General features: G+C 44.0%; 1 protein-coding gene across 1 annotated transcript in view; it reads left to right on the top strand.

Annotated features, from left to right (window-relative positions):
• Positions 1 to 15,375, top strand: part of ROR2 (receptor tyrosine kinase like orphan receptor 2) — a 213,192-nt gene that overhangs the window by 160,569 nt on the left and 37,248 nt on the right. Inside the window, exon 2 of the mRNA XM_023524482.1 lies at positions 388 to 465. Within this exon, the coding sequence (XP_023380250.1) occupies positions 388 to 465 (78 nt within the window). The remainder of the gene's footprint in view (positions 1 to 387; positions 466 to 15,375) is intronic.

The raw sequence follows: 15,375 nt of genomic DNA, 5'->3' as shown, positions 1-15,375 counted from the left end.
TGTATTCAGAATTCCCAGGGGCCTGTATCTGGAGGGAAACCTGCTGACTCTGGCTAATGAAGTGCTTTACTTTGCCATCCAGTGTCTTAATTTCTCACCCTCCCTGAATGACACTCAGGGCTTTAGTTACATGTTTGCTTCATCTGTCCCTGCCACAAACCATTTGTATTTTGCCTTGCTCGCGATAAACATAAGACCCACATTTACTATTATGTCAAATCTGATGCTACAAAAGCCCTCTAGAAGTTACCATAATACCCTGTTCCTCTAGGTGTTCTGTAAACAGAGGGTAGTTTTGCTAGAACACTACTGTGTTTGCATAAGAAACAAAGTAAAGGCCCCTGAAGTGAAATCTCATTAACGTGTGTGCTGTGTTCTCTTGTCCAGGGGAAGCAGAGGTTCCTGATCCAAGTGACCCTTTGGGACAAGTGGATGGACACGACAGCCCTATTCCAACTCTGAAAGGTAAACTACGAAGTGTTCTTTTAATGCAAGTTTCTGATGGTGTTTTCAGAGTGCCTTACACAGAGGCTAACAATGACTCGCCACTTCTGCTGAAGGCTTGGTCTGTTGCACTGATGGCCGGGGTGCCCTGTAGCCGAGTGCTACCCCACTGATGGGCGTGGTAATGCGGTTACCTCCGTAGCTGTCTTGATGTACTTTTGAGGGTGGTGAGGGCTGGTTAGAGTCAGTTGGAAATTGACAGGTGAGAGGTGATAGGGCAGGAGTAGGCACATGGCCAATGAGGGAGGGTGGGGCCTTAGGGGTGGGCGCTTCATGGGCCTGAGTACAGCTTTAAGGGCTGGACTTCTGGCTTGGCCACTAAGTCTCCTGCTGACAAGTGGCCATATTCTTTCAATGTGATCGTCCACAGTGGGTAGGCGTCTTCACAGGTCACCAAGGATGAGGTTCTTTATCTTGTTGATGCAGCCTTTCTCAGAGATTTCAGTGTCACTGCTTACTTGGCACACTCTGTAGGCATCTTAGATTTGTAGGGTCGATAGAACACATTTCCTGAGATGCAGCCCAGTTACTTGCAGAAATGTGCTTTTGCTACATCCCTGTCACCATATTGCCTTAGATCACTGTCTCAATCAGCTCAGCTGCCATAATAGACCACACACTGGGCAGCTCAACCAACAGGAAGTTCAAGATCAAGACGCCATCATTGTCATTCCTGCTGAGGCCTCTCTTCATGGCTTGCAGATGGTGCTGTGTCCTCACATAGCAGAGAGAGGGCTCTGGTCTCTTCCTCTCTCAATAAGGACACTGCTCCCATCATGGGGGATCCATCCTCATGAATCCATCTAATCCTAATCACCTCCCAAAGCCCCTGCCTCCAAATATCATCACATTGAGGGTTGGGGTTTTAATATGCAAATTTGGAGGCTGGGTGGATACAGCACAGTCCAGAATCGTCACTTTATTTCTGCTTAACTTTTCTCTTTTAGCATCATTTGAAATCCAGAAATCTGAAATAGTTTCATAGCCCCTTGCATGTTGAGAATTTCCATGTCCCCTCAGGACCCGTGTCTAAGCGGGGTTCTCCTGGGGATTGAACAGCGATGACTCAAGTCCGCCAGTCTCAGCCAGGATATCAAGAATGTCCCCCTTGCCTCCTGTCTGCTTTGTTAACGTACATTGACCGTGTCCTGAAAGGGCTTCTTGGGGCACACAGGGTGCTGAGCTCCCTTCTCACTTTAGAATGCCTCGCTGGTGAGTGCACCGATTGCTTAGAGGTTTGTTTAAATCGAGGGTGGGTAGAGTCTCCTTGATGAAGATTTCCCGTTAGTGTGTCAAATGTAGTAGACACACAGGTTGGTTCTTTCATATTGACCCCCTCACAGTTGTTACACGTTTGCTGTGACCTCACAGGCACCCAGGCTGCTTGTTGGGGAGGGCTTCTATCAGGACAGGGATATGTCCCCACAGGAGCAAAGGCCTGTGCTCTGGAAGCTCGTGTATAGCGCTGGGCCCCAGCAAACATTTCTTAGGAAGAAAGATAGTTTTTGATGGTTACATTCTGAAATCATTTCTCAGAAGTCTGAGATGGGAAGAGAGGAGCATCTTGGTTTGCAGACAGGATGTTGCGTTGAGATCTGAAGAGGTGACATTTACTAAAAGGTGATGGGAGGGGGTGTGTCCCAAGCTAAGGCAAGGACCCGTGCAAAAGCCTTGAGGTCAACAGGACTTGATGTCTTGGGACAGCTGAGAAAAGGTAAGGGCCTATGGGCTGGGGTGGTGGAGGTTTGAGAGGTCAGCAGGTGCAAAGCCTGTGTGGCTCAATTCTGTGGCCATCAGCCACACATGAGTCTTTACGTTTAAATCAATTAAAATTAAATAAAATTAATTGGACCTACTAGCTACATTTCAGATACTCAGTAGCCACATATGGCTGGAGACCACAGTGATGGACAGCACAGATCTAGAACATTCCATTCTCATAGAAAGTTCCATCAGGTAGCTCTGGGTAGAGCATGCACAGCTCTTTAGATGACAGGAGAAAGTTCTATTTCATTGTAAGTACCACCCCGCCCCCACTCTGGAAGCGTTGCAGCCTAGGATGTGGTGTAACCTGATTTACACTCTTTAAAGATCATCATGGCAGATCTGGAGGATGATGGTTGCTGGGGAGAAGCGGAGGGGCAGTTAAGAGGGAGGTATGGCCGGGTAAAGACAAATGGACACACCACAGTAACGATCTAGAATACAACCTGCAGTTATTCTTAGACTCTCATGCTCCCTTGGGAAAGTGTCCTGCCCTGCCCTGTGGGCCCCGGGCTGGGTGTTGCAGAGCGGAGAGGAGCCGGGGGTGGGGTGGAGCACTGCCCCAGCTACTGCTGTTCCTTACCCAGAGTGCTCACAGATGCCCTTTGGGAGGCAGAGTTGGCTGCAGGCCTCGGGGCCCACTTGGGTTGGAAGAGCATTTGCTGACTGAGGGGCAGAAATGACCGTGGGCCGAACAACATACAGACGTGTATTCCCATCTAGCTACATGATTCAAACATTGATAAGTCAGATTTAGTGCCTCAGGTGGGACTCCTGGATCTCCTTTTTGATATCTGAGCAATGCTCTCTAATGTTCTCTGCTTAGTTGGGATTTGATTGCCTCCTGTCTGCTTTGTTAACCTACATGTGACCGTGTTAAACCATGCACACTTCAGTACCTGTGCAGTGCTGAGGAGGGTTTCAGGTAGTTTAGAAGCCAGCCTTGGACTTCTTCAAGGCACAGAAACACTAGTTGCAGAGGAAAACCAGTCACGCGGCTGTGTGTGTGTGTGTGTGTGTGTGTGTGTGTGTGTGTGTGTGTGTACAAATGCTTGTAGAAGGGCAGTACACCAGGTCTTCAAATAATGTTGTTTGAGTCAGTGTCGTTTTGTTATGACTTTGATGCGATGCCGTAGGAACTTAACTCTTGTTTATATCAATTAGCTTATGATAAAGTTGGTTTTGTTATACACCCTTTCACTAAATTTCACAGAACCTATCAAGGACATTAGGTGAAAACTTACTGTAGAGAAGGAAGCAGAAAGCCACAGCAGCCTGGCCTTTTCCCCATGGTGGCAGCATGGGGCAGTGTAGTATGGAGAATGCAGCAGTCTGAGCTTGGTTTGCCCAGAAGACAGACCTGGATTGCATGGCGGCTTCACCTTCCTATTGGGGCCAGGGCAGTGCTCTGGGCCTCATGTCAACCCCCAGCCATTGGAGGGATGAGAAGGGCCTAGGAGACAGCACTTACCCAGGAAACAGTGGCTGGATGCTGATGCCATTTTTTGTCATCACAATTGTGATCGTTGTTGGAGATCAGTTTCCAGGTGTGGATACCTAAGCAGCCCCTTGGGGGACAGGATTCTAGTGAGCAGTCCCTAGGGAGTCTCAGGGAAACCCAGGGGCCCTATATTCCAGTGCAGCCCAGTTCTCTCATCCTGCAGCGTGATTTACTTTCTTTTAGGTTATGGCTCTTGCACAAAAGGGGACTCCCTCTAGCCTTCCTTCCTGTGCACCGCACCCCCCCCCATACCCTCAGTGATAGGAATTGATCTGGCAGTGCCATATTCATTATCCATGTGCGTTTTTGTTTAAAGGGCTTCTGAGACTATCACTGCCTGGTCACATTTGGTTTAAATCATATATAAAATGTAATAATAGTTGTATGGATTGTATGAGCTTATTCTTTAATCCACTTACCATTTATGATGCCCACACATCTATAAAATTGCAGGCAGGTGAAAATGGTTGGCAGACCAGGTCATTAGTGAGTGATATAACCACTCTGCCTGAGCTTTTTTATTCAGATGCACTGTGCCAGTATTGACCACTTAATGTGCAATTAATTGGTGGTTAGTATTGAGAGATAGAGATCTCAGAGCAAAAAGCCTATCTAGAAGAGAAAATGAACACAAAAGACTTTGTGATTTAGAATTGAAAAGTTTGCCCGAAATTTCCATATGCCAAAGTACTGTCATCATTAGGATTAAACCCGACTCTGGTTATAGTACTGTGTAACATGGGAGTGGACATTTAACAGGAGTTTTGTGTTCCTTGCTACATTAGACACACGATTTGTTATTGTTATTACAAAAGAGTACATTGGGCCTAGAAACCATTTGCTCTTTTGTTCCAAGGCCATGCTTTAAGTGCATATGTCACACATCTAAGATTTTGTAAAATCAGTACTGTGGAATGTTTGTGGGAAGTGGACAATTTCTGAGAGGCCAGGCAGGTGGTGCTGGTCGTGTCCATTCTGCAGCCTCCCACAGCAGACCTGGCGGGCCGTGTCTCCGGCCTGAGGAGAGCTGCTTACTGGCCACGCAGAAACCAGGAGGAGAGTTTCTGACTCTCCCTGTTGGAGGAGGACACATTGCAGTTATAGGTGATCTCAAGGGCACTCTAAATTCCAGAGCAAGAACCAATGCCTACTCACCAAGCTGTCCCATGCTATTTGCAACATGCTGTGCTGTGGAGCTGAACTAAAATTTCCTTGAACAGAGAAAACAAAGCAGTCAGCTGAGGTCACCACATTGACAATGGAAACAAAGCCTGTTCTCTGTTTACTGAGTGTTGGTTCCTAATTCATGTAGGATATATGGATTGAACAGCATATATTTTAGGTGCATTTCTGATTTATTTTGGAATTCTTGGTGTGTGTGTGTGTGTGTGTGTGTGTGTGTGTGAGAGAGAGAGAGAGAGAGAGAGAGAGAGAGAGAGAGAGAGAGAGAGAGAGAAGGTGAGGGAGAGAGGGAAGGAGAAAGGGAAGTGGGGAAAGAGAGAGAGAGATTGAGAGAGATTGAGAGAGATTGAGATTGTTTCCTGGAGTTTACTATAGAGTGAAAGTCTCCACAGCTGATGGGGTAAAATTGAAAACAGCACGTTAATTGCAGATACCATGTTAAGTCTATGACTGGGAACATGGGCCCAGGCTGAGCTGTAAGTCTGGGCCCCTGCAGTTCCTCGCTGACTGTCCCTTGGCCCATTATTGTAACCTGGGGGAGTGTACAGAAGGCCTAAAATGTTTCCCAACTTCCTCTGGACAGAGCTCACATGGGGTTTCCAGGCTCTGAGCCTGTGACACTCTCAAGGTGAAGGCCATTTGTTGAGTACCCCTGACCTGCCGGCTGTGAATTTGCAGTACCCATTGGTTTCTCTGGGATGTGGTCAAACTGAATGGTGCTAGGAGAAAACCCTGACCCACAGATAAGAGGTTTCAAAGTGTTCAGAGTAGTGTTGTCCAGGGCTGAGATTGGGGACAGGGGCCTTGGACAGGGGTGCATGTGAGCCTACCTGGGAAGGGCAGGGATGCACCTGGCTGATTTTTACCTCTAAGTCTTCCTCTTTATCTCTCCTTCCCAGGGTCCCCTCTCAAACCCCTCTCGCTTTCCTTGGGTAGCTTCTACCACCAGTGCCGCAGCTGGGATGGAGTCATGGCAACTGGAGGCTACTGTCATCTGGCCAGTATTGTCAACAGCTATCCTTCCTACTGAAGTGGCAGAGAAGGCAGTGATGATTCTTCTTCCTCAGCTCCTTGGGCTTAAACACTGCAATGGGCTTATTCATGTGTGGTTGTCTTATGGCTGTCTCTGGTATGTGTGTGTGTGTATGTTTCTGTGTGTACACATTTCACCTCTCTGTATCTGTGTGTGTGTTCATTCATGGCCCTGTCCCTTTGTGAGGATATGAGTGTCATACTGTGTGTAGATCTTGGTTTTTTGAGCTGTTTCCTACCTTCAGTCCTTCTGCCCCTCTCCATTACTTTCAGAGGGCTGTCATAACAAAGCTTCACAGACTAGGTGCCTTAAACAATAGGAGCTTATTTTCTCACAGTCGTGGAGACTGGAAGTCCCCAATCAAAGTGTTGGCAAGGTTGGTTCCTTCTGGAAGCTCTCAGAGAGAAACTGTCGTGTGCCTCTCTCCTAGCTTCTATTGCTGGCAGTCTTTACAGTTTCATGGCTTGTGGCAGCATCATTCTCCTCTCTGCCTTTGTTGTCACATGGCCTTCTCTGTGTGCCTGTGTTCAAATGTCCTTATAAGGACACTAACTATTGGAGTAGGGACCCCCATATGACCTCATCTTGATAGCATTTGCAGTGATACAAATAAGGTGCCATTTACAGGTTCCAGGGATCAGAATTCCAGCATACATCTTTGGGGGACACATTTCACTGCCCAGTACCCTTCTCCAAAAGTGCAAACACTCAGGTACTTTTCTCTATCTCTCAGTTCCTTTTATTTCACTTTCTCCTGTTTTTCTCATTCTGTCTGATTCTCATTCTTTCTAATCTCATACCCTCTTCTCCTTCCCCTGTTGCTCTCTTGCTCAGCAACCCCCATTCTATTTTATACAACTGGCCCTATGCAGACCACTAGACAGCTCAGTGGGAGAGTCTGAGGAGGAGTGTCCCACTGCCACCACCCCCATCTGATTTATTGACCTATAAATACTTAACCCTGGAAGAGCATCTTTATTTCCTCCCTGGGGCTCTCAGGGTCTCCTAGTCACCTGTCCTTCCAGGCAGGTTGTCTGTTTTGTTTCCCACCAATCAAAACCCTATGACCTTGTTACCCCTCATAGATAAGGCTTTCTTTATCTCCTTCCCAGACCTGTCAGTGTGGCCTGGTCAACAAGCGGACCCTCAAACACCTAAGTAATCTGACTGAGTTGGTGAATGTGTGGATGGATGGTTGGTTGGGATTAAAAAAAAAAATCACTAAGCATCGATGTGACTCTGAAGCCAGAAGGGTGTTCCCGGTCATGGGTCCTCCTTTCCCTTCTGCCACCAGTGTGTCTTCATGCTTGGACTCAGCTCCACTGTCCAGAGTCAGGGGTGAGCAGAGAGCTGGCCTGGGCAGCGGGGAGATGGAATCCATCAATGTCCGTCATAAAAGTCACCCTCCTGTTAAGAAGGGGAACCCTCTTGGGTAATTAAAAGTGGAGACTTCTGTTCTCCTCGCTGATGCTGTATCCAGGTGAGCCTAGTTCTCAGTTGCTATGCCTGACTCCTCGAGGCCTGTTCAGTCATGCCTGGAGAGGTTTGGGGCAGCTCTCGAGGAAGCCTGTGTGAGCTAGTGGGGAGCTTAGCACTGGTTAGTACAAATCTCGTATTTTGCACATAAGAGAAATGAAGCCAAGAAATTAAATGGCTGGCTGTGAAGGGAGAGAGCAGTGTGGTGCTTCATCTTTAGAGAACTTACTTTCTAGCTTTTATTTTGGTCTCCAGAGAATTCATAACATTTAGAAAGAGTGGACAAACTAACTTGGCCACTCTCCTTCTTAAATTACATGTAAGTGTTCAGTAAGATATTAGTCAAAAATGTAAATGCTTAGATGAACTTGCAAGAGAGATGGAAAACTGCCTAGGAGCCAGGAATAGAAATGAAACAGAATTGTGGCATACTGGGTGCTGAGGCAGGAATCACTTGAGTTGGTCCCACTTCCTTGGCAGCCTTAAAGAACAGACTAGTTATCCTGGGAAAAAGTTTACCTGAGGCAGTTCTGAAGATATCATGCAGTTCTGACATAGGTTGCCCAAAAGTGACAGGTGGTGCCACCATGTGGCTGTGGAGCAGATGTTGACGCATCTGGGTGCCAGAGGAGAAGGAGTACCTATAAAAGACATGGACACTTCAGCAAAGCTAGTGTGGGCAAAGGGCATCTGCACATTTGTCAGGTCCTCCAATGCTTCGATGCTAGAATAACCTCCCAGAACGCAAATGCTCCTCTAGAGAGAATACCCAGGAATAGGAAAATCCTGAGTGAGATTATATGAAAAAATAAATACATTGAAGTTACTGATTTCACTGGGAATTGCATGTATTTATCTTTCAATCAGGAGAAATAAGGGATTGAGACAAAAATCAAGTTTGGTTTTAGGAAAATGAACATGTTTACGTTTCTTGTACCCTAATACAAGGCCTGTGAAATATCAGCCCTGCTACAGAAACCATGCTGCTAGGCTCAGCTGTATCGGAGCCCTGGGTTTTAACATCAAGTCGGAAGGGAACCCAGGAGGTCTGGAGAACAGAGGTGTTGTGGATAAGCCTCCATAGAAAGCCAGGAGTCCTGGGGGCTGCAGTCCTGGGATAGGAGCGGTTTCACCCATAAGCCCAGTGAGTGCCTCGGCCCTGGCTCCAGGTGGGAGACACAGGTGTTCTCCTCATGAGCATTCAAACTTGGAACCACACCTCGGGAAACCAAATCTACATGACTGGAATGTTCTTGGGAAATCCCGAGCCCCAGCCTTCACGTGGAGACTTGGCACTGCCTGTCACAGGGACCTGGGCATCCAGGGAGTCCCATAGGAAAACCAGCCAGACAGTGAAAAATTACAAAGCACACTTGGAGAGGCCCAGGGTGAGTGGGGAGTTAGCAAACAGTAAACCCCAAAGGATTAAAGATAAAGGAAGAATAAAGGAACCAAGTAAACCTTCTTGAAATGAAAATTACAGTTGATGAAATGAGAAACTTCAGGTTAAGGAGTAGATCGTTGATAGCTAAAGATAAAAATAAAGGACAGGGAACATAAAAGTAGGTAAAGGGCATGAGGAATCACATGAGGAAGTTCAGCATATATCTAGAGAGAGATTTCAAAGGAGAAATAAAGGGAAAGGGAGAAACAATATTTCAGGAGATTTTGGTGGAGAATTTTACACAACTGATGGATGGCACAAATCTTCAGATATTAGGATTGGCACTGAGGCCCAAGGAGGCTAAAATAAAAATAAATTCACAGTTGGCAATACTTTAAAATGGCAAAGACAAAGGGGAAATATGCAAAGTAGCCTAAGAGAAGAAGAAAGGTCAGATTACTCGCAAAAGAACAAGAACTGGCAAGACTTGCAATAGTAACTGCAAAACCCAGAAGATGGTACTGTAATTGCCAGTCTAGACTTCTGTACCCAGCTAAACTGTTACTAAAGGATAAATTAACAGGTATTTTCAGACCAAGACTAAGTGTTTACAGCCTCAGTGCTTTATCCAGAGAAGGATGACTATAATTGGGAGGAAGGAGTGAGATGCAGGCAGTGTTGACAAAGAAAAGAACTTGGTAAATAGGTCAGCAATCTAAATGACTCTGTTAGTATAGTAAAAATCGTCAATAATAATGACCACATGGGGCTTAAAAACAGTAACTAAAGCATTGGGAAGCAGTAACTCAAAGCCGTGGTGGTTTGGGGATCATTGCAGCTCACAACATTTCAGAGTGCTTGTATTTGATTGTATTTGGGAGACTGATTAGCCATTTAAGTATAACTTTCAAACAAGAAAAGGGAAAATAAAGAAAAAACAGTAAAAAATAGGAAAGGAAATTAAGAGACAAAATAAAAACATTAAAAATAAAACCCATCAGTTAAAAACTCATAGATGACTACATATAGATTCATAATAACGTGTTAAGTTGTTATTTTTACAAGATTCATGTATAATATATAATCATTAAAATGATTTAAAAATTAAAAATAAAGAGTAGGACTGTGTTAATCAAAGTACCCTGAAATAGCTACATTAATATCAGACAGAATGGTCTTTTTAGACAAAAGCCTTACATAATGATATAAGGACCAAATGATGAAATAAACCTGAAGTTTATTGCACCCAGCAATACAACTTGACAGAATTACCAGTAGCTGTTTGATAAATACAGAAGCAGCTGACATATAACTCATTGAATCTAATACACCAGCCCATAGCCCATTAGGAACCGGGCCGCACAGCAGGAGGTGAGTGGCAGGCGAGTGAGCCAGCAAAGCCTCATCGGTATTTGCAGCTGCTCCAGTGCTAGCATCTCCACCTCAGCTCCACCTCAGATCATCAGGCATGAGATTCTCATAGGAGCACTGGTCCCTGGTGCCAAAAATGTTGGGAACTGCCAAATTCTAATAGATAAGAACATGAACAATTTGAACAACAAAATTGACAAGCTTAATCTAATGGGTGTGTACACATAACACCTGCACTAAGCAATTGGAGAAAATGCATTCTTAGCAATCAGATGTGGAGCATTTACAGGAATTGATGCTACACTAGCCACAAAGCATATTTCAGTGCTGTCAAAGAGTCATTACCACACAGGCTATGCTTTGTGAAAACAGTGTGATGAAAGCACTTTTAATAATTCATAGCTAAAAGAAAAAAATTATTAGATTGCTAAAGAATTTATTAGATTGCTAAAGAAGTTGAAGAGAAATTTTACTTCATCGACACATACATTAGAAAAGGAAAAAGAAAATTCATTAACTGCAGAAGTTAGAAAAGAGCCACAGTGTAAAGATTTGAACAGACAGCTACAGAAGGAGAGCCCCGATGACCAAAAACTTTCCAAAAGATGCTCAAGCTCATGAGGAATTCTTAATATAGAAACTAAAAAATTAGCATATGTCAGATTGGCAAACATTTTAAAGCCCAAAACAGCAAATGCTGGCAAAGCTGGCAAAGTCGTGGGGCAATACTTTTTAAGACATTGTTAGTAGAGTACAAATGGTTTCAAGCTCTTCTGAGACCTAGAGAAATGAAAGATTTCAAGGCTCTATGGCTTAGCACTTCTGCCTCCAGGTGTATACTTTTGAGGTACTTTTGTACATGTTCAGGGTGAGATGTATACAGGTGGTCATTAAACACTTGTGTGAACTAGAAAAACTGTGGGAACAACGTACTGCCCCTCAAATGGGAAAATGATAAAGAAATTGTGGATTGCTTGTATAATGGAACATTATACAATAATTAAAATAAATGAACTGCAATAACAGATAAATCCCAGCCTGGCTTTGAGTGGGGGAAAAAAAAAAAAAAACTAGCAAAGATATTCTTCCAGAGAAAATTTTTAAAAATATGAACTAATGCAAATATGTGTTGGAATAGTGCATACCAGTTTTCTGGAGAGAGAGAGAGAAATGAGGGAAGGATGGGCTTTAGTTGAACTATTAATATAGCTCAGTAAAATGGCAAGATAAAAGCAAAGTATACATGGTGGGCAGAATAATGGCTCTCAAGATGCCCACATTGTAATCCCTGGAACTGATGAACATGTCACCTTTCATGACACAGTGACTTTGCAGATGGGATTAAGTTAAGGATTTTGAGACGAGAAATGATCCTGGGTGATCCAGGTGGGCCCAGTGTGACCACAGAGGCCCTTGTAAGGGGTAGGCAGGAAGATCAGAGTCACTACTTGGAGGTGTGACAAGAAGCAGAGGTGGTAGTGAAGCGAGGAAGTTGCCAGGAGCCAGGGCATGCGGTGGCCTCCAGGAGCCAAGAAAGGCAAAGGAAAAGACTCTCCCAGAGCCTCCAGAAGGAACGCAGTCCTGCGACACCTTGAATTTAGGACTTCTGACCTCCTGAAGTGTAAGATAGTAAATTTGTGTTGTTTTACTCTGTTAATTTGTGCTAATTTTTACAACAGCAATAAGAAATTAATACAATATATAGACATCTGATAGTTTTCCTGTAAGCCTTAAACCACTTATGTGGAAATAATAGAAGTAAAACCAATTCACAGAATAGTAAGGAAAATTACAAAATACCTAGAAAACTGCCTAAAAATGTGAAAATCTATATGAAGAAAATGATAATGCTTTTCTGAATAGATGAAAAGGTCTGGAATAGTGACATAGACTTTGCTTTCTCAATATTGTCAAGAGGGCAGTTTTATACAAATCATCTATAAAAGCAGTTCTCTATCAAAGCCCTAATTTTTAAATGAGCTTGTCAGGATGATTCCAAATTAAGTTTGAGAAACTAGCCCAAAAAGTAACATTTGTTATTCTTGATGTCTAAATATATTTTAGTCATCATAATTGAACAGATGTGATGTTGCCACAGCAACAGACCAAGATCAGTGGGATGGGGGCAAGGTTAGAAATGTCGGGGAGGTTGTTTTAGGTGACTGCCAGGGAAACACCCTCTGTGGCGTTAACATTTTGGCAGAGACTTGTCTCTTGAGAAATAGCAAAAATTGGAGGACAGGATATTCTCGGCCAAGCACAATGAGGGGCAAGCTGGGTGTGTTTTAGGAAGAGCAAGGGACCCACCCCCACTTCCTGTGGGGGAGAGTATGGGAAGGGTAGAGAGAATTATAGAAGCATTAATACCATGGATATAAATTAGCTTTTCTCCATTATCCATCTACTTACTTTCTTCCTGAAGTCTAAGTTTTGCTAAACCCCCTAGGGAAGGAGCTATGAATTTATGAAGTTATGATATCGATCTATGGTTTTAGTCTCTCTGAGTGGCCTATAGAATATGAAGGAGGCTGATTCAAGGCCTAGATTAGGACGTGGGTGCCATCCATGGAGATTCCGCCCTGTCCATTCCCAGCTGGACAGGCCTTCTGCATGCCACTGCATCTGAAGACTCCCCAAGTATAGGTGCCTGCCATTTAGGAATGTGCTTTCCAGTCCCAGTATTACCCTCCAGTGATGCTTCTTCTCAGTGTTGTTTCTGGTCTGCTCTGTGTTCATTATTGGATTGGTCTAGTTCACTGAAACTACAGCTTTTCTTTGTCCTCAGCCCTTTGGAATAACAGTTCTCAGCCCAGGCCACACGCTTAAGGGCTTTTGTCAGATGCCATTGCCCAGGCACTGACTGGGAGTTAATTGCCATAGGGTACAAGTGGATGATTTTTATAAGCTCCCAGGTGATCCCGATGTGAAGAAAGATTTGCCCCACTGGTTTAGACAGTGTAAAATCAAGAATTGGTAGGAACCCCACATGTAGACTAGATCACTTCACTAGATTCTCCTTTGTTTTCTATAAACTGAGGAAGGTGTCGCTTCATGCTGAGTTTTCATCTAGTTGAGAGTGAAGGGGATCTTCATAAATGGGGCACCTCGGGCTCAGAGGAAATCAGTGGTAGCCTTACCCCAAGGCCTGCGCAAAGCTGAGGGTAATTGGCAGTACACAGTGGTCTCCTCCCCTTTGCTTGATGCCTCCGCTCCCCTCCTGATTTTATGTGGTTGGTCTACCTGGTGTGACCTTGCCCATACTCCTCAGGGGGCATTTCCTGACCCCAGGACTACATTTATAATGTTGTAATGTACAGCCATCATCACTCTCTAGTTTCAGACATTTTCATCACCCCAAAGGAAGACCCCATTCCCACTAAGAGTCATTCCTTAATTTCCCCTCCCTCAGCCTCTGGCAACCACTACTTTGTTTTCTGTTTTGCGTATTTTGTATGGATTTGCTTATTTCAACTATGTCATGTAAATAGATAAATAAGAGCACTTCGATAATTAAATCAACTGTGTAAGGTACTTGATTCCAACACATGTAGATTTCTTCAGCCCATGTTAGCTATTATAACTAAAGCATCTAAAAGGGAAATACTGGCACCATTTCTGAACTAAGCCTTGTTCTAATTCCAGTGGATGGTTTCACAAAGTTAAATAGAGATTGACACCAAGCTGTCCATGCAGAATTGGCAGGAGATTATCTTTCCTAGTCTGTAGTTCTGAAAAAAGAGTCTTCATGGGGGACACTGAAAACCTATATCTAAACCGTTGTCATCTTGTCAATGAAGAGTACAGAAGAAGCTGTTGAGGGGAACGATAAAGAAGAATTCCATGTTTCCATACCCATTCAGTGTAAAAAAGATATTCTTGCAAAGAAATAGATAGTCTCTTTATGGTAATTGGACAGTCCCACTTTCTCCCCTGGTGTCCTTCTAAGTTGTACAAAGGAATGTTCTTAGCTTTCTTCTCTAACCACTCGCCTCCCTTTCTAGACAAATGTTTCTTCTATATCTTTCAAGATATGTAGCTGATCAATAGAGATATCCCAAGTTGATGTACACAAATGCCCTAAAAACGGAGGGAGGTGGTGGCAGAATGACTCTGGAGCCAAGCCCCCCAAATGGATGAGATGATAATCAGCAGTGACCACCGTGTCCTGGCCCTCAGAACCTCTGGATATGCTCCTTCAGATTTTTGCTAGTCAGCTCAGAGGCACAGACTGTCTTTTCACAAAGTATTGCATGGTCTGCTGGAAAGTCACAGTTTGTCATCAGTGTAGAGATGAGAATTATAATTAAACTTTTGCCACAAGGAAGAGAGATTGTTGTGACTTTAATATGTCATTTGCTATTTTAAATGACAAATTGATGACTATTTTATATGCCCTACTGTGCATTTAGTGTTAAAAAGACCTTAATGAGGCATTTGACTATTAAGCAACTTGAAAGTGCTTCATGTGAAACCCTCTGGTTAAGATGGGCCCTGGCCAGAACATGATGAAACAATGTGTTCACCATAATCTGGGAATCCCAGATTGTATCAAAGCAACCATTTCAAACTGTCAAATCAGATTTGACTTTGTATTCAGAGACACAGGGTCTAGAGCAGGAACCCCAGGAATGCAGGTTTCCCCAGGTCAACCTGGAGTAGTTAAGTTAACGAAGAGCATGCATTGGGAACGTCACCTTGCTTTATTCAGCCTGTCTTTTCAGAGGGTTGTCATTGATGTTGTTATCCTCCAGCTTTTTGTTGTCCATAAAAATTCTCTTCTACAACTTAATTCAGTGTATTGAAAATAGGGTTAGCTAGAAGAGAATTGAGGTAGAACCTAATGATACTATTAACAGTAATAATCAGTGCAAATTAGTGACCCCTCTCCAGGCAGATAACTATCCACTCCCCTTTGTGAAGGAAAACCATCCCTTCATCTTGAAACCCACGGCCTCCTGCCCCCTCAGCTACCTCTTACCGCTCAACGTCTAGGGGCCCTAACCCTTCTTGTGAAACTTACCCCCAGGGTCCACTAGAAATCCTGTAATTTTCCATCCAGTTAAATAACAGAGACATGCCATCTTGCAATATTTCAACTTCATTTCTTAAAAGAATAAGGACTAAACAGAAATCAAGCCAAAAGATTCAGAAAATGAATAT

Source organism: Pteropus vampyrus, unplaced genomic scaffold (genome assembly GCF_000151845.1).
Source record: "Pteropus vampyrus isolate Shadow unplaced genomic scaffold, Pvam_2.0 Scaffold469, whole genome shotgun sequence".
Lineage (NCBI taxonomy): Eukaryota > Metazoa > Chordata > Mammalia > Chiroptera > Pteropodidae > Pteropus > Pteropus vampyrus.
The sequence above is the reverse complement of the archived record's forward strand: the minus strand, read 5'-3'. Positions and strand labels throughout refer to the sequence as shown.